Consider the following 19,381-nt stretch of genomic DNA (forward strand, 5'->3'; position numbering starts at 1 on the left):
ATTAATATGTATGATCTAGCAGGGACTTCAGCTTTTATTACAGTTTGAATCATTATTAATTTGGGCAAATTTTCTGGCTTTAAAATGAGCTGTAATAAATTTGAAGCCATGCCTCTGCGTAGACCAGATAACACACTTGCCATCTAGATTTTCCCATTTAAGCTGAAATGCTAAGTTCTCCCAAGCCTCATCTTATGTATCCCCTGTTTCTGTTTAAAAGAGAAAACCCTGATAGCAACATAGCAAATTAATATAAAGCATTTTGTTGTGCCTTGATCCATTTTAAAACATAACCAAGGGCCAAATCTGGCTTATCTCGCTTAGGTGGGGAGTCTCTCAGAAGTTAATAGCAGACTCATACCAAATTATATGTTATTGATCTGAATCTTCTCTGATACAAGCAGAACCTGATGCAGCTATAATACAGCTAGAGGGTGAAGGGAGGCAACGCCATAAACCACATCTGAGTGGGCTGAACAGGACAATACTAATAGATATGAAGAAAAAGCACATTCATACTTTCTAAAAGCTCACCTTATTTTGATGACTTTTATCTCCTGTTGATGTCACTGGAGTATCTGGCTGCACAGCATTTCTAAAACTCAGGCTTCTTTCTTGAAAACCCATATAGGTTAAAAAAATAGTGATGAGGTAATACAGCAGGTAGGAGCTGTATTAGCACTTCGACAAAACACCCCGTAACAAGACCATCAGGCTGTACATGTCAATCCTCAGTGTGGGAGTAGGTAGTCATTAGAAAGTTGCGTTAGTACACCAGCATTAGTGTTCATGAATCTGTGATGATAGGCAGCTTAGGAACAACGTAGATTTAACTTGTCCAAATATGCTTTAATGGTGTAATCTCTGATCTTTCTGGTCTGAGTCTCTCACAAAAAGATGAGTAGAAGTTGTTGGTCAATTTCAAAATATTTTTAAATAGTTTTCAAGCATCAGAAAATTATTTCTCTCTTTCTTTTCTATTTTGGGCCTCATTAGGATGAGAACTACTAAAACATGACGTAGAAAATTGCTAATTCAGCACTCTTGACATTTCCAGAAACAGAAGATATCAACATCTTTTGTGAACGTTCTCCCAGGAGATGTTCGGCTAAATTGCACTCCCTCAAGTACTAAGATAAACAACCACAGTATCTTTACTGTGGCTTCACCCATATGGATTTTTCAGTTTTATTAAACCTACTTAGTTTGGTCTCCTGAGAAAAGGAGACGTGGCATCGGCCGTCTCTGTGTGCATGCATGCCTGTTTGGGTCCCCTCCTTAATTACATTTGAACTCCTTGTTGCTATCAACTAAATCTGGCAAATGTGTAGGAGACAGAAAGATCCTAGAAGTTTAATAAAACCTGGCAAAGTGATGGCGGAGAAACCCCTTCCCCTGGCTCTTCCCACTGTGAAGGACACTGCAACACGACCCCGCTGTTACTGGACACCAGAAAACCCAGCCACTGTCCATAACTCCCGGGAAGACTGTGTTCATTAGTTCTGCCAAGCTCCTCTAGCCAACGTGGGTATGTCCTCCACCAACAAAGCTACCACCTCTCTTTTCTCTGAGACGCCCCCATGCAGCACGGTTGCAGGCTCCTGGGTGGCCCTCCACCCGCCTCGGGACGTGAGTGAAGGAAGGGGAAAGAAAGCACGGAGGCATCAATCACAGAGCCTGATCCCAGCTCCCTGCAGTCTCTTCAGTGCTCTCCCCTTGCAGGTTTTACCCAAAATACTGTAAAAAGCCACTATCTCTCAGCAGAGGTCACAGTTTCCAGCCTCACAAGGGCAGGCAGGGAGGACTCGTGTGGAATAGCAGCAAACCCCAATCATCTAGAAGGAAAAAAAATCACAGACTCAAGCAGCTTCTGTCTGCTTTTAGTGGGGTTAGTGAAAGAGAGAGGCTGATAGAAAGAATGATGCCCTAAATGCATTTTTAGAAGAACTGGTCAAGGTGGTCTTCCACACGAGACAAGCAAAATAAATCCTAATTAAAAGTAAAATAAAATACAAGCCATTCATATGGTTTAAGTTTACTTGCAGAATAAGCAATTTTAGGTATTTTAATTCAGACATTAATATGTAATTTGTGAAAATATAGCTTTAGGAAAATAGGACTCAGAGGAAAAATAAGGCTAAACAGATCAAGAGCTGGAAAAATTAAAAAATCCAAAAGCATACTTTCTCGCTGCTCATAACGTTTGCTTCTATATTATGCTGATATTTTTAAAGATTTACTACTGTAAATAGTTACTCCATATTATTTCTGCTGTCAGATGCAAACACGAGATGTTAATGTTATAAGCCTCTAATGAAGGAAGTATATCTAGGAATCATGTTTGCTAGAGCACTAAAATACTTCATTATATGAGGAAATCTCTCTTTTTTAGCGGTGCATTATTTGTGTTAACATAAGCTGGGTCTCAAAGGGACTGGCTTTGGGGTCAATTAAATATTTGGTGTGAGTATCAGGGCTTTCATATGTGAAGAACACTGACAAAGTGTTCCTTGGCCATTTTTGTTTAACCTGTTTTACGCACGGAAACAACAGGCATGGGGATTGAAGAGGACACTCCAAAGTGCATAAATGACAGTAAGTGTAACAAACAAGTAGATGACATGAAAGAAGCAGAAGCATATTCTTATATGCTCATCTTAAGCCCCATATGAACACTAAGATATTAATTTTTCATTTCCCTTTTGTGTCTATTGCTTCCATATTTCCAATCTGGTTTTTTGTACTGCATCTGGTAAGAGGCTAATAACACTGAAACAGTGCACAGCTTCCTGTATTCCCATGCACTGACTGTAACTATATATTAGCTACCATTTTAAAATGGTTTCTTTCATTTTTGTCTTGTTTTCTTTGACTTACTAATAACTTTTCCAAGTCTGTGTCATGTTAGAATGCATAAAGTAATCAGAATTCTCTGCACGCACTTCTCAGCCTGCTCACCTGGCTTAGAGTAAGGCCAGCCACATCCTGGTGGCAATGATATTTAAATTTAATTTCAAAGGCTTAAATTCGTGGATTTACATAAGAGTTCTGAAAATCCTACCACAAAAATCCCACATTTTTTCTTTAGTTTGTCATATTTCACTCTGAGCTTTTCATATATGTTTTTGAAAATGGTTTTCTTGTCTCCCTCACCAGTAGATGTGCAAGCTAATACTATGAAATGTATAGGTGAAGGCAGTTTTCTAAATGCTATGCGATGTAATCCTGGCAAGAGACGTGCAAAAGATGGAAGGGTGGTATTAATCCTGAAGCACTTCTACTAATCTGAACAGCTATCAAAGCCTTCACTGAGGTCTGCCGAGGTTAGAAACTGCGTTTCTCCTTCTATCTCACCATCTTACAATGTACCTGATTTTACAGTTATTGGGCAAGGTGACTGACTCTCTAGCTCTGATTTTTAAGATATTTTACTGCTTGAGAAGGCAGCCCGAGGAACTGCCACTGTGTATTTGCTGGTAGATCAGGTATTACAAGGGCAAGGGGACTTAACCCTGCTCTGGAGGGACCATCGCCAGGAGCAAAAGGTGCTCCCTTTCCGAACCAGTTTGGGCTCTGTTGTCTCATCTGAGCCTGGCACAGTGGGTGGCTCTACTCAGTGATAGAAACTGCTGAGGTTTCGTAATGTGAAATATCATCCCCTTAGATTTTTTTCCTTTGAGCTAATGGATGCTAAAATAGACGGAAAGCTTTTAGTATCTGCATACCCTTAGGGAGCAGCTTTGCACCGAGAGGAGGTGTCTGCAGCAGGTGAGTGCGACGTGGATTGGCTCTGCAAGGACAAATTTAGAAACTAGGACATCTGGGGGTTGCAACAGTTGTGCTGGGAAAGGGAAATGAGATAGAAACACCCCAGGCAAGGCCCACATGTTCCTTTACGTTTGTTGCCACTGCTCAGAGCCTTCTGCTTGGGCTGCAGCTGGACACAGGTTTGTGGCTGTGGTGTGAAAGGCGGCCCGGGCAGCACGGGCGGCACGGGCAGGGGAGCAGCAGCCAGGGCAGTCTGAAGGGAGCTGGTGAGCAGGCAGCCCAGCGAGGATCCAGGCGGCTGCCGGAATGCGGTCCAGGCCTGCCAAGTGCGAGAGGTTAACGCACCAGCAGACCTGCTGTCTCTCAGCCTGGGTCTTACCTCTTCTCGCTCCTGCTTTCTTGCCATGGTAAAAAGTAGCTCTCCTTTAACACTGAACAAGAGGGAAAAAAAAGGAGAGTTAAGAAAAAAACACTGTTTCAACCCCAGAATGAGTGCATCAGTCTGTTTTGTCCTATGAGTCAAGTGTGTAGTCTTCTCCAGCCTCTCCTAGTGCTGTCTGCAGTCAGAGATTGAAAGAAGCGCATATCCCCATGCGCTCCTGCAATCCGGGCACCTGCATTCCCCTTCTCCACCCGCTCCCGGGGTCAGAACACCGCTCTCGACTTTCCTTTTGCTCTCCCTGTTTGAGCTACTGCCTGCTCTCACTACTGGATTTCCTGACCATCAGAAACTTCTTGGTGAAGGCCAGGTGCATCACACAGACCTGGGCTTCCAGTTTAGGAGAAGGCCTTGCCTCGTCAATAGTCTCCTAAAGAGAAAGAGGAGGGCAGTCCCAGTTCCCTGCTTTGACACACAGTCCCAGTTTATGTATGTGAGCCATTTTGACCCAGAACCTAAAGAATTTTACTTATCTACCTCCTCATTTGTAAAAGAGGGAAAACAGTACTTTCCTCCCTCACAATTCTTTACTGTTAAGATATTCTGTTCGGAAGATGTGGAAGAGCCACCTTTCAGTACTCATATCTACCTATAGACTTTGTACCACAGGACTCCCAGTAGAAATGTACTACTGAGAAAACTGTGGGAGAGGGTCCAGCAAAGGGCTACTAAGATGATTAGGGGATTAGAACATCTCTCTTATGAGGAAAGACTGAGGGACTTGGGTCTTTTTAGTCTAGAGAAAAGAAGACTCAGGGGGCATCTTATTAATGCTTATAAATACTTAAAGGGAGGGTGCCAGGGGGATGGGAACAGTCTTTTTTCAGTGGTGCCCAGTGACAGGACAAGAGGTAATGGGCACAAACTTGAATATAGGAAGTTCCATCTTAACAAGAGGAGGAACTTTACTTTGAGGGTGGCAGAGCACTGGAACAGGCTGCCCAGAGAGGTTGTGGAGTCTCCCACTCTGGAGACATTCAAAACCTGCCTGGATGCCGTCCTGGGCAACCTGCTGTAGGTGACCCTGCTCTGGCAGGGGTGTTGGACTAGATGATCTCCGGAGGTCCCTTCCAACCCTGACCATTCTGTGATTCTGTGATTCTGTGAAACAACCGGTCAGCTGCTGGAAGTGTCCGAAGTCGATGGCATCCTTAGTTTCCAACAGCTAAGTTCCCAAAAGGCTTAACAGCCACGCTCAGCAGCATTTGGCTTTTATAGCAGTGAACAGCTTGTCTCTTGGGTCACGCGCAATCTCACGGCTCCTTTTCCTCCTCCTGCCTCTGCCAGGCGCAGTCTGCGGCGGGGAGGGTGGCCTCAGAGCGCACCTCCCAGGTCAGGGTTCACAGCACACACCGGGAGGTGCTTTTACCCACCCTCTTCTGTCAGAAGGTGCAGACTTTTCTTTTGACAGCCCTAAGGACTGGTGCCTTAATGCGGTGGCTTTGTCAGCGACAGGCATTGTATAGGGACTTCAATGGAGCGCTGCGCTTTCTGCTGGGCAGCATTGGCAGCAAGTGAAGTGAAAAGGGAAAAGTAGTTATAGGACTTGCTTGAGGCCGTTCGGGGGATGAAAGAGGCAGGTCCAAAATCCAGACCTCCCACTTACTGCTCTTTATGACTTGTTCTCATTTTTCTAGTGGTCAAAGTTGATTGTTGACACATTTGATGTCAAGCGTAATTAAACAGAGACCATATAGTGTCTTTGTGCCAATGAACAATACAGATCAGAAATGTTTTCTGTGTGTAAACTTCTTTACTGAGTGTTTGCAGTTTTTTGGGAGTTTCTTTCCTTAACTGATACTTGTTCAGGTTTCAGTAACTAATCGTGAGCTTTCAGACTTGGTTTTGCTCCCCCATCTTAGGGACACTTCCTCAAACTCTCTTAATGCACTGCAATGATAAACTGGGGGGGCAAAAATGTTGTTTGCTGACCTGAAAAATAAAGGAATAAAAAACCTTCTGAGGTGATTGTCTACAATGAAACATGAGTTTTATGGACTAACTTTACACTTATAATCTTTTCATTGCCAAAGCAGATTCATTCTTTCCAGACTTCTGATGACAACAGGTTTTAATAGCAAACGCTTAGGTCTAAACTCTGTTCTCAGAGTGAAGTTGCTGAGTCCTCCTGGCTCTAAACTAGTTACAGGGATTTATTAGTGTGACTGGGAAAAGAATCTTCCTTTGAAATCCTACAGATGAATAATAGGGCAAAATGATTAAGAAAATGAGGGGGGGAAAAACAGAAATACATACTTTATTCCCACATATGTGAGTTGAAAGTTGATCAGATTTTCCTCATGGACTTCAATGGAGCCAGGAGCTTTCCAGTTACCTTCAGGATGTCAGAGTAGTAATTCTTATCTCGGGATCCTTTCATCAGAAGATTTCGGACTGCCGTATAGTTCATACTTTAAACTGCAGATCCTCTTAGGCAAGAACTACAGGCAGAAATAACCCTTGATTTTATACTTGAAATAGCTCTTCCTCCCATCTCTGATGCCCAGGAGCAGCAGGCTTTCCGTGCTGATAAAGAACTCCCTCAGCAGCAGTTACTCCCACCAAATCCTTCCTCAAAGTGTGCGTGTGTGTGTGTGTGTCTAGGTACGTGTGACTAAGAAAGCAAGTGCTTTCCTATTTCAAATAACTTTCGCTGCTTTACCAGGCAGAGCAAAAGAGAGTGTAGTGGAAGCTGTTGAAGACATGGACTGTCCTGGAGACAAGCCACCGCACAACATTGGTTTTATCCATGGCTGGGTGCAGTCCCGGTGCGAACTGTACAGAGCTATGGCAGCCGCGGGTAATGTTCCTGGGGGCGCTGCTGTTCCTGTGCTCCTCAGCCTCTCTCCATCTCACTAAATCTGCATTTCCCTCTTTGACCGTCGCAGTGAAACCGTGACTGGAGTGGCTGTATGAAACCTGGAGCTGTAGGTGCCGCGACCTCGGATGAGCAAGCAAAGTTATAATTATGTTGTCTCTTTAAGCACAATTTAAGAAAGTGTGAGGACTGTGTTTTTCATTTCCTGATTACATCAGAACTAATAGGACTAATTGTAGGAAAAATCCCATGTAAGCACATGGGTAATGTTTGTATGCATTTATCCATGTGAACCCATTTCCGTGGAGGTCTGGTATGGAGACAGCTGTTGCCTTTACAGGAGTTTTGTACATTTGTCTGTATTACAGGTTCCTGCACTGGAAAATTACTTTTGATATAACCCCAGTCACCTGTGCTGCCATCCGTGCCGATATCTTGGCAAAGAAAGATAGTTTCTTAGTCCAGCATGAAAAGACAAAGGGCACAACTGCCCGGAACCATTTTGACAGTGCACTGACATTTCACCAATGCCCAAAGTGGGCCAGAAAGGACAGGGTTTTTTTAAAAGCATGCCTACCATGGGATTCCTGAGCCTTCATTTAATTAATCACCTAAATTAAAAGAAGCCTGAAGGTTCTGAGGCTCAAACCTGGCTATATCATCCCTTTGGCTGCATTTGCACTGGTGAACAAAATGTGCCAGGGACCGCAGAAGGACTCACAGCCTCACCCCTAAGCTGTCAACCCCAAAGCAGGGCGGCCACCCCAAACTACCTCCCGGGACTGGGCCCTGCAACCCTTGTGTTGTGCCCGAGTGTGGTTTGGGAGGCTGCTTGCACGACTTGGCCAAAGCCGTTCCAAGCGTCACGCCAACAGATTAACAGAGGCAATACCAGTTTAATAGATCATGTGCCAGTGCTGGGGCCTGTTCTTCGCCCAATTTAATTTATGAGTGTAGATGTTACTGCCTGTGTTCAGCCCTGAGATTCTGAGCCATATATAAGGAGGTAAAGAAGATATATCAGGATGGAAGAGCTGGTATAAACAAATAATGAGGGCAAATGAACAGTTAAATTCAAAGATGGATGAGAATACTATTTTTTAATCATTTTCCATAACATTCAGAATGACACTGATTCTGACCTATGAGCAAAGCAATTCAAATCAATGCATATACTAGATGATCAAAACCAAGCATGAGTAGCATAATTAGTTACTCGGGGTGTCTGATTTCCTTTTCGTGTGTGAGAGAATGTGATTTTGATCTGCAATGAAATATTGTATAATGTATTATAGTGGATTTTCTCCAAGACGAGAGACTATTTGATGGTGCAGTTCATTTGTTTATTTATTTTATAGCCGTGGTAATCCAACTGAAACTGTGGGGTTCTGTGCGGCAAGTCAGAAATGGTAGGTTGCTTTTGGGTCTGTTGACATTCTGTGAGGCATAGCCAATTGTTATTGTTTAAAATTGATGAGAAACTTTTGTTAAGCAAATTATGGGTAGATGTAACTGAGATCTTTGGTCCCGGGTACAGTTCTAAGGGCAGGGGTGTGCAGAGTTTTCCTTCTTTCTTTGGGAAACAGGGAGGAGTATTTGCTTCTGTTGCATTGCCTTCACATTGTCTTCTTAGCCATGGAAAAGAACCATTCATTAGTGGGTCTCGAAAGCCCTGATGGCTTTCGCAGAGGGATGCTCTTGGGATTCGGAGTTTGAGACAGGAATTGCAGAATTGGTGAGGACACAGCCTGGCTCTGCCTCAGGAGTCCTCAATCCAGAAAACATCCTATAATCTGGGCCTGGACAGGCCAGACCTGCTGTCCTTTTCCAGAAGCGATGGTGTCTGACCCACACATGAAGGAGCTCACTGAAGAAACCCCTCAGAGGGCTCCATGCCGCTCTCCTCTGGGAGGTTTTCCACAGGGCTGGGGGGCAGCAATCTGGCCCTGTGTTTTCAATAGTAAAGTTATGTGGGGAATGTGTTAGGGGTTTCATGTTTCAGTGTATGTTGTGGGTTGTGCAGCAATGAAAGGGTAGAATCCAGGCTGGCTATTGATCCTAACTATGCCTTTCTAGATTTTGCTGCGTTTTAGCTTTTCTTAAAATGAAAGTGTTGTTTATACATATGTTGTTGTTTAAGGGAGCTCGACAAGCAATTTTGTTATCCCGACTGTATTTCTTTTTCGGTGCGGCAACAAAGAGAGCGTTAGTAGTGGGGACTTCAGCTTTCTGTGCCCTGATGGATATCCCAAACCAGGAGTGCAGAAAGAGCAGCCAGCCTTTAAGAGAGGGATGAAATAGGCACACTCAACACGTGCACATTATTTACCGGCATGTCCGTGCAGCGGTAAAAGAGCGTAAACCACCCGCTGCTTCGCAGCTTGTCACCTTCCTACCCCCCCCCCCCCCCCCCACACACACACAGCCCAGCACCGAGTGACCTGCCGGGGGCACAGCCCGGCGGCGGGGACGGTACCCGCACGGGGCGGGGGGGGCGGCGGCGGACCCTCCGTCTCTCTCCCCGCCGCGTAGCGAGGATGCCCCGGGAGGGCGGAGGTGGTGCCGGGGCTGGGCGTGGGGCGGCAGCGCCGGGGAGAGGAGAGGGGTGGTGGTGGTGGCGGAGGAGGAGGAGGAGGAGGAGGGGGGAGAGCCGCTGGGAGCTCCAGCTCGGCGCTGCCGCCCGCCTCCCCCGGCGCGGCCCCGCTCCTCCGCCCGCCCCTCGCCACCGCCCGCCCGCCGGGAGCGGCTCCAGCGCCGGCGGGGCCGGGCCGGGGCCGCGGCGCCGAAAAGTTTGGCGGTGCCCGGCCGCGCCATGGGCTTCGACCCGTCGCGCTTCGCGGCGCCGGTGGCGGCGGAGCTGCAGTGCAAACTGTGCGGGCGGGTGCTGGAGGAGCCGCTGTCCACGCCGTGCGGGCACGTCTTCTGCGCCGGCTGCCTGCTGCCCTGGGCGGCGCGGCGGCGGCGCTGCCCGCTGCGCTGCCGGTCGCTGGCGGCCGCCGAGCTGCGCCCGGTCCTGCCCCTCCGCAGCCTCGTCCAGAAGCTGGAGGTCAAGTGCGACTACAGCCCGCGGGGCTGCGGCCGCACCGTGCGGCTGCGGGAGCTGCCCGCCCACCTGGCGGCGTGCCGCTACGGGCCGACGGCCACCGGCCCCGCCGAACCGGAGCCGCGGGGCGGGAGGTCCCCCGGCCGCTCGGGGGGAGGCTCGGCGGGGCGGCCGCGGGCGGGCGGCGGACAGCGGTGCCTACGGGCGCTGCGGGGCGGCGGCGGCGGAGGTGGCAGCTCGGAGCCCGGTGCCGAGGTGAAGAGGGAGGCCCTGCGCTGGAGCAGGAGGGAGAAGTCGCTGCTGGCGCAGCTCTCGGCGCTGCAGAGCGAAGTGCAGCTGACGGCGCGGCGGTACCAGGCGAAGTTCGGGCAGTACATGAGCCACATCAGCAGCATCACCCGCGACCTGGCGGGCAGCCAGCCCGGCAAGGTGAGTGCGGCCGCGGGGAGCGGCGGGCGGCACGTCCCCGGCCCTGCCATCCTCTCCCCGGACCTGCTTTCGCCGTCCCCAACTTGTGAGGGACCCGCCGAGGTGACGGTGCGAGCGGTGTTCCCCCCGGGGGTGGGGAAGTCACCCCCAAGTCCGCCCCGGCACTCAGCCCGTATCCCCCCCACTTCCTTCCCGCGCATCATCACCCGGGTGGTGCCAGCCGCTTCTCCCCGTCCCTCGCCGCCCCCAGGGAGATGGAGCCACCAGCCCCGACCGGGGACACGCTTCTCCTCGGTCCCTGTTTCGGTACCCTTCGGTGGCCGATAGCCCCGGGCGGTGATGGGACCCGCGGTGCCCGGTAGCGGCGGTGGCCGAGGGCGGCTCGTCGCTCGCTTGGCCGGAGAGGGTGGGAAGCGGGCGGGAAGGGAGAGGGTTTCGCTCCTCGGCTGGCAGCCGGCAAACGGCAGGGCGTCCGCATCAGGACTCCCCGCCTCGCCCGGGAGCCGGCTGTTGTGGCTGCCCAGTTTGCTCCAGCTGGGGCTGGCAGAAGCTCAGGGGCATGGAGCTGGCTTTTGACTTTTATTTGCGCAGCCGAGAAGTTGTCTTGAAAAAACAGGAGCATAAAATTATTGTAAACTTTGGAAACGGTGGTGAAAGGACAGCAAAGTCTCTCTCGTTTGGTAGGATGGAGTAACAGTTGACACTGTTGATAGCAGAGACCAGTGTCTCTGTGTCAGGTCTGATGACATTGCTTGGATAGTGACTCGCTTCCTTTAGGCTAAATAAACCATCCGAGAGTACCGATGAGCTGGTTTAACTTGCTATAAGGGAGTTGATTACTTTTTTTGAGTGTTAACTCCTGGCTGGAAGATCATTTCGCAGGCTCTGGCACTTCTGGTTGCAGCTGTGGTGAGGAGTGTTTTAATGCAAAGAATTTTTCTTTTTATCCAAATCTTCATGGACCCTTGGGAAGCAAAATCCCAGGAGGAAAAGGTATGAGCATCCAAACTCGCTCCTGAAGCGATGTAGTGTACTGTGCATCTGACTGCAGCATGGGAAACGGGACAGGGGCTGTGGTTCCCAGGAGACCTGTGAGCCTAGAAACATGCATCTTTGTGGCATTGAGAAACTTTGTGTTTGGAGACTTGAGTATTTAATCTTTTTTTTCTTTTTTTTTTTTTTTTTTTTAATTTCCTTTGGTTAACTAATCCACGAGGTTTAGGTTGCTGGCTCTGGGAGGTGTGCTCATACATCTGCTTCATCTCTTGGCAGATGGGATAAGGTCATATGAAGCTGGGGAGCAGGGACAGTTGAGGGCTGTGAGGTGCGCGAGAAAAGCAGTGGCTGTAGAAGGGAGGAGAGAGATTTGGATTTTCGGTAAGGAGTTGGCAGGAGGTGTGGGGAGAGGCATGGAGGCATCGCTCCTCCTGAGCAGTAGCGGAGCATCTGCCATTTCTGAGCAGTGCCGGTAGGTGTTGCTGTATGTACTGCCGCTCAGAAATCTCTTTTGCAGATGAGACCAGGGTGATGAATAAAACAGGCATTTGGAAGAAAAACTATCAATAAAGTAAAAATGTACTTCATTAAAATCAAATGTATCATGCGGCAATAAAAAAATTCACTGTCACAGTTAATAAAATATGGGCTTCAGCGTTAAGTGTTGTATTTTGAACGCTTAGAAAGGTATACCTTATTTAGGTGTCAAATTTATATTAATCGACTAAATTATAGAGAGTGGCAAACACAAACACCTAACAATGCTGGATGAATGCAATGTTGTTTTTTTTGTGAAGAATATGGCTCCTGAAATGTAACTATTATCATATGTGAACAAGGTAAAATAAGCTAACGTGCTGTGCTAAAGCCTGCAAATATTTTTTTGCTCATATTTTTCTTTTAAAACCTGTTCCGCTGAAGGAAAAGGTTTCTTTCTCTTTTTCATTTTTAACTTTGGCTCCATCACTGTTTTTGAATGTTTGCTTTATGTTTTAAACCTTGTTTAGAAAAATGCTTTTTTACTGATATGGTTTCGGTTTCCTTCTTTTTAGGAGAGAAGTGAAAGTTTGGAATGAAGAGTTGGGTTTCATTTTCTGTGTGAATCTTCCCTGAAAGTTGCTATGAAATATGAACTGTTAGGACTTTGGGGTCTGAAAATTATAATGTTGTAAATTTTAACCTATATGTTTAATGTCTGAAACGTTGACACACATAGAGAATTTTTTAGAGACTTCTGGACATTTGGAGCTCTGACTTTTTCTCAGTGATGCTGAGCATTCTTCCCACCAAAAGCCTGCACTTTTTTCTGTTTGGCAGTGAAGATAATCAGGTGTTACTTGTTACTTTTCAGTACTTTTCCTTTGTTGTTTTTTTTTTTTTTTTTCCTAGTACAAAGTCTTTTGTTATCTTTTCAGCCTAATTTTCCTTTAAGCCTTATCTTACATATTCTCCAGCTAAAAGTCTTTTGTACATTAGTGCTTTCACTTAAGATCTTCTTTTTGAGACTGTATTCTTTAACAATATTTCACCTCTTGCTTCTTAGGGAGGAGAACCCAAACCATTAACAATCATGCTACACCGAGAAAATGATACTTTGGGATTCAATATTATAGGAGGACGACCCAATCAGGTAATGAGAAAAGTTACTGTAGGTTATTTTGACCATACTTTCTGTTACTATATACACTGTTTGTAATAAGAATTACTTTTGATGACAGTAGGTAGGGAATCAGCTCCACAGGTAGAAGAACTGTGTATTATCAGGTGTAATTGGAGTCATTGTTTTGAATACATAATCTTGTGAGAATTGGATTATTTTCATTTTCAGGAAAGGTGTTCCCATTGTTTTGGCTTTAAAACTTCAGGCTGATCTGCACTCAAGTCCCGTGTGAGTACTCTGTATTCATGCAAACTGTTCAATGGAAATCTCTGGGACTGCTTATAAGAGTCATTGTTGCAGGATTAAGCCATTGGAATTTTTGGAAACAGCTTGCCTTTTTTTTTTTTTCTTTTAAAGGAGAGATGAAAATTTGCTTCTGTAGCTCAGATAGTTTAAGCACATGTCCTGCTCTCAAATGCCTGCTTTCAATTTTTCTTTCTTTGTGAACTGAAACTGAGTTTTCATCGATCTTGTATCTTAAATCAATCTAGTGTCATCTGTCTAGGTTTAGAAAGTTCATTGGAAACTATAGAATATGCATAAGGATCACTACCCCCCCCCAAGAACATGCATAAGAATATGCTTTTTTTTTTTTTACTTCATCCTTCCAAAAGCATTAATCAGGACTGTCATTACATGTGAAGGGTAAAGAAACCTGTTAAACTGGAAAATTAATAGTTGATTAAAAAGGCTTGGTAACAATTATGCACTGATCAGGTTCTTGTTAAGTGGGAGAATTGTAACCTCCTACTATTATTGAGGAGGGGAATGGGACCCTGTTAGTTTGGCAATCTTCTGCTCTGAAGCTATACTTAGTGGTGCCAAAAAGTCTGTTCCCATTAGCCTAAGAAGTTCACTGTCTGCACTGCAGAATTCCTGTTCCCTGCGGGTAATTATGAAGACCAGCAGTTATCAAATGTTGGTGCTGTAAATCCAAAGCGAGGGTTTCTTAGATTTTTTAGTGGAAGGATGAGACAACAGGTGGCTATAAGATAAAATACACGCACTTTGATTATATCCATATTTTGAGTATACCAGTAACAAAGTCCAGACAATCTTTAGTTCGGATTGCAGTGTGATTTCTGTTATTTACAGCTGTATGAAAACTGCAGGGAAAAGGGAGCATGGTGTTCAGCTTTCTTGGGATGGCAGCTGAGCTTCTCTGAAGTACTTACATGCTGACAGTGCATACTGGAACAGTTTTTTATATTACAAACTGTTAGGCTTTTTGAATGAATATTCTGGAAGTTTAAGGAGTAAATGGTAAATATATGAAAGTTCATAGCACTGTTCATGGAGAGAACTGCTGACCGGAGAAAGGAAATGGTCATGGTCTTCCATTAACACTGATAGCTGGAGAAGTTGGCGGAGCTGTGAGGCAGAGGTGGGGCTCAGGGGTTTTTGAGTCTTTGAAGTTTAATTCGGAAATTCTGTTTTGTTTTGTTCTCATTGTGATAAATGTGAATAGTACAGATGTTTGATCGGGAGTTCCCAGATATCAGTATAAGGTCTGGCTCAACATAGCTGGAGCCAAAGGATATAACAGGAAAAAAGGATTGAGTTGATTCAGATAATGAAAATAAAAAATTCTGCTCAAAAACTTAAATACTGGAGCAGGAATTGTTTGGTAACAAGACAAAAAGGGTTCATGAAGGTGATCTGTACATGCAGGTTGTTCAGGTAAAAAGTGCCCTTGGGTGAAGCATTGGCTCTCACAGCGGAAGAGCAGAAGAGTGGTGTCATTGTATTAGTCACCTACGTGGGAATGTGTTCCTTCGCCGTGCGTTACTTGTGTTTTATAAATACAATGCAGGTCTTTTCCCATTGGAAAGCAGGTGACTCTTGGTGACTCGGGGAAGATACATACATACTTTCTGTTGGCTGTGTTTCATTTCAGCCCTTTATAGGCTTCCCCACTGTTAACCTCTTACCTGAAGGGAGGAGGAGAGGAAAGGAACAGCTCACCACAAGCTTGTCTTTTTTTTTTTTTTTTTTTTTTGTCAGGAAAGTACTCATTTCACACAAGCGTGTGTTTCTGGGAGGTGATTATTATTCTAATGGAGCAAGGCTGCTTTGATCCCCACTTTTGTGCTGAGTCCCAGGTCGGGCTGGCTGGGAGGACTGTCCCACACAGTGGGCTGTGGAGGCTGTCACCCCCTCAAGGACACCTCAGCGAAGCCGGGCTGGAGGGAGGTGTGTGCTGGGGGCACGGCTTGGGGCTCCTGTAGTCACCCAGTTTCTCATGTCAGGACTGGTGGATACCATCGTGTGCTACCAATGGGGACCACAAGCCACACTGAAATATGCTTTTTCTTGCCGAGTAATACATTGCTCGTGAAAAATCCAATGAAATTTATTGTGGAAAAAAAAAATACCATTTTATGTGGGCAAAGGTGCTGTAATGCAGCCTTTTGTTTTCTTAAGGGAAAAACAGTGGCCCTCCTGCGTTTTCATTAATGGCTATTATGCTGCTTTTCTCAGAGTTTCGTTTCTCACTGCTTAGGTGGGAACTCAGTGGAGGTCTGTTCATCACTTCAAAATATTGCTGGAACCATTAATAAGTTTCCCTTTTGCTTCTTACCTGACACCTCTGCATCTCTGTGTCAAAGGGAAAAAAAAAGGAGTTTATGAAATCATAGTCTGACTAATATGGTGTTGAACAAATATTTGTTAACCTGAAATCTACGTGGGTTGAGTCTCCATAGGACAGTTGCCACATACTGTAAAGCATGTTCTACAGTGGCTCCATTTTTTGTTACGCCTTATACACCTATGAATCATGCTGCTGTTTAGGGATTCACCAGTCACAGAAGGAAAACAAGCATCATATAAACTGCTATCCAAAGAATAAATCATCTGGAAAAAGATTCCTTCGTTTATTGCTATGTAGTTTATTATTTGTATGAACACTTAAAAATACTTTAAGTAGGCAGCTTCTGCTTGTCACTACTTCTTTATTTATAATGATTTAAAAGTATTTTAAGCTATCACACGATGGAGTGAAGTAATTTTATCACGTGCAATGACATCAGGTATGTCATTCTATCTGTGGTAGATGATAACTTATCTGCTTTAAATTTGACCTTCATGTGCGTTGTACTTAGCAACGTGTAGAGATCGACTGGAAGTGGGTTCTCTTTTTGTCCACAGCTGATCTGTATGGATTTCACAGTTGAGCAAGTTCTCAATCTCCCATGTGAATAGGATTTATGAGGTTAACCAATTCCAACCAAATCCTGTCACCGTTACATGCCAGCTAACTAAAGTCACTTTGTTCCTTGGAGCTTTATTTTCAAATGCAGAAAAAAGAGTTTATAAGCAGCAGTAGTGCAGGAGCCCTTTCCCTCCTGAGAGAAACACTTGTGCATCCATTGTTGTGAATATCTTCCTCTGTGTGTTTATGTACTAGTCACTGTCAGCTGTGAAGTTTGAGGTCTGCTTTAAATATTTCTGCTGGGATCTGGTTACCGTTGCACCCCGTGTCTCATTTAGATAAATTTAGAAATAACCAGAAGTAAATGGTTAATCTTATAAAAAATGCTGGGATAGTTAATTAATTCTGTCCTTTTGATTAATGACTAGTTTGTGTTAAGCAAATTAAAAAAAAAAAACAAAACAATCCCAAGGAGCTTAATTCTTCGCTAGAAAAGCGAGCTGCATATTTCAGGTGGATTTGCATTTTTCATTGCTGCTGATTTTAGTACCGTCTCATTTCTTGTACTAATGTGGCCCTTTTTGCAACTTCCCTATCGCCTGGTACAGAACAATCAGGAGGAATCTGCTGAGGGAATTTACGTGTCAAAGATTTTGGAAAATGGACCCGCAGACAAAGCAGAAGGCCTGCAAATTCATGACAAGATTATTGAGGTAAGAAAAAAAAACAAACCCACAACTAAAACCCACCAGTGGATTAGTCTGTTATATTATCAGATTAATCAAGGATTTGATGGTTTTTACACTAAGTATGTTGTAATTTTCCTCTTTTGCTGTGTCCAAACATGATTCTTGTACACTGAGCTGCTCGAACATTTCTGAGGTGTGAAGACGCATGATGGATTTTTCCAACAACTAATAAATGTATTGGTCTCGGGATTAAGCTGATGTAAGCGAGGCAAAGGTGTAGACACTGAAATAGGAAGCAAGAGAGGCATTTTGTATTTGTTTTCATTAACTTGAGAAAGAAGGCAAATGACTCTATAGAAATTCACTGGTTTAGTGAAATTGGGTTTGCCCTGTGCAGGAGGTATTACCATTGTGACTCTGGGACACTGCGGAGAAGCTGTGCTGGTAAACAGTGCCGTGAAAGTTCTTAAGCGGTTAGAGAAAGTGCTTTCTGCCATATGATCAGTAGATCATCTGTTGTTCTCACCAGGACCAGTATAGCTCTTTGCCAGTCACATAATACGCTAGCATGGAAATTTTGAAGTTTCTTCGCGTTGTATGCCTTTTTTTCCCATAAAGTAGCTATAGTTGTTTGTAAAAAAAAAAAAAAAAAAATCAGTAACTCAGTCTGAAGAATAGGTTGCTGCCTAGCCTACACGTCTAACCGTAATTAGCTAAGAGGTCTCGAAGGAACAGCTTCAAACAGTCACTGAAATAGACTCCTTAGGGTGCTGTCAAAACTGCATTTCACATCGCAGCGCTAATACAACTCTCTGAATGACAGCCCGTACCAGTAGCTGCTGGGTTTGTTTAGGATACGTCACTCCAGCCTTGGGTTTAGGGGAGGCTCAGAATCGTTGTGTGAACTTGCCAGTTGGACGGGGTTTCAAACAAAGACACACGAAACAAGTGGATTGGGAGACAAACGCGTAGTGCTGCTGCTGGCTTATTGCATTATTTCGCCGTTAAGGACTAGAAACATAAGCCAAGAGCGTTTGAGTGCTGGCGTTGCTCTTAATGTTGGAAGCCTAGAGCAGCGCGTGAAACCAAATTATTGTATTTTCTTGGAAGAGGAAAGCTCCTGCTCTTAGCTGGCACATACCTGCGTCTCTAGTAGAAACCAAGTTGGCTGAGCAAAACTGAACTTGCAGCGTAACTCTCCCCAAGATACACAAAAAGCGTTCACATCCATATTTTTTTTGTAACAGAAGCCCTGTGCTAAAAAAATCTTATTTTCTTCTGACATCACCATTTCACTCACCACATTTTATTTTGTACAGAGTGACCAGCTACATAGTTGTATTCATTTGCTCAACACTTCCTGCTTTATTTTATTGTTCTTTTGTAGTGCCTTTATTTTTAAGACAAAACGGAGTGGTTTTGGAGGAAGAAAGAACAAAGTCACAAACCAGCATTTCTCAAAATGCCGCCATAATTGATGCTTGATTTTTATTTGTTGAAGAATTTTGGCTGCATAAAATCATACTGATATTTAAATTGCTACCAACAATGTACAGATTTCAGTTCTATGAGAAACTATAGATCCAATTTAGCATACAGTTCTAAATGGAGCACCACTTTCACCATATTAATATACAACAGCTTTGTATATAATTTTTTGTATTCAGCCAAGCCTTTAAAAATGTACAGGGTTAGGCCAAATATTTTACTAAATGTTTCAGTATTTTGAAATTTGTTTCCTTTGTGAAGGATCAATCGGAAAGGTTTTTGCTGTGAGGAAATAAGTTGGATGGTGTAACTTCTTCAAAAATGTTGGCAGATACACAGATTATGAGCTTCGGTGAAAAGTTGATAGGAAGTGGGGCTTCTTATTATTGCCTGCCTTTCACTCATTTGGTGATCTGATCTAATGGGGGATATTTTATGAGACCTTTTTTCAATAAGCAAGAGCAGAAGGAACCGATGTTGTTTGAAGAGCCTTTAATAGTCAGTTGTTTGGCAATGTGATGCCCGGGGTGTTTCTAGCAATGCGTAGCTAATGGGATAATGGACAGAACTATCCCATTAAATCAGGAGAAAATCTGTTCTCAAGGCGTGTTGCTAAATAAAGAAGGTAATTTGTTTCAGTGCTTTATCAGATGTTTAACAAATGTTAGCTGCACGTGGTTGACGACAGTGAGTTGTGCACATTTCAGATGACCATCTCGTGGGTAGCCTAGTGTAGCAAATGGATTTCACAGTCCTATGGCATTGGCAGCTGGAAATGTGAGGCAAGACTGGCAGACATTAAGTATTGCTGCCTTTTACTTTATATACGTCATTATGTATGGCAGCCACTTTGCCAAATATTTGTTACGGTATTTGAAAGGGTGCCAAGGGGAGAAA

At 44.7% G+C, this 19,381-nt stretch overlaps 1 protein-coding gene across 1 annotated transcript in view; it reads left to right on the forward strand.

Annotated features, from left to right (window-relative positions):
- Positions 1–9,837: 9,837 nt before the first annotated feature.
- PDZRN4 (PDZ domain containing ring finger 4) overlaps positions 9,838–19,381 on the forward strand; it is a gene marked incomplete at its 5' end in the record, with an annotated part of 254,213 nt that continues 244,669 nt past the window's right edge. The window contains 3 exons of the mRNA XM_082491421.1: positions 9,838–10,497; positions 13,037–13,123; positions 16,916–17,020. Of these exons, the coding sequence (XP_082347547.1) occupies positions 9,838–10,497; positions 13,037–13,123; positions 16,916–17,020 (852 nt within the window). The remainder of the gene's footprint in view (positions 10,498–13,036; positions 13,124–16,915; positions 17,021–19,381) is intronic.

The sequence above is a fragment of the Vanellus vanellus genome (assembly GCF_965231255.1).
Source record: "Vanellus vanellus genome assembly, chromosome: 1".
Classification (NCBI taxonomy): domain Eukaryota; kingdom Metazoa; phylum Chordata; class Aves; order Charadriiformes; family Charadriidae; genus Vanellus; species Vanellus vanellus.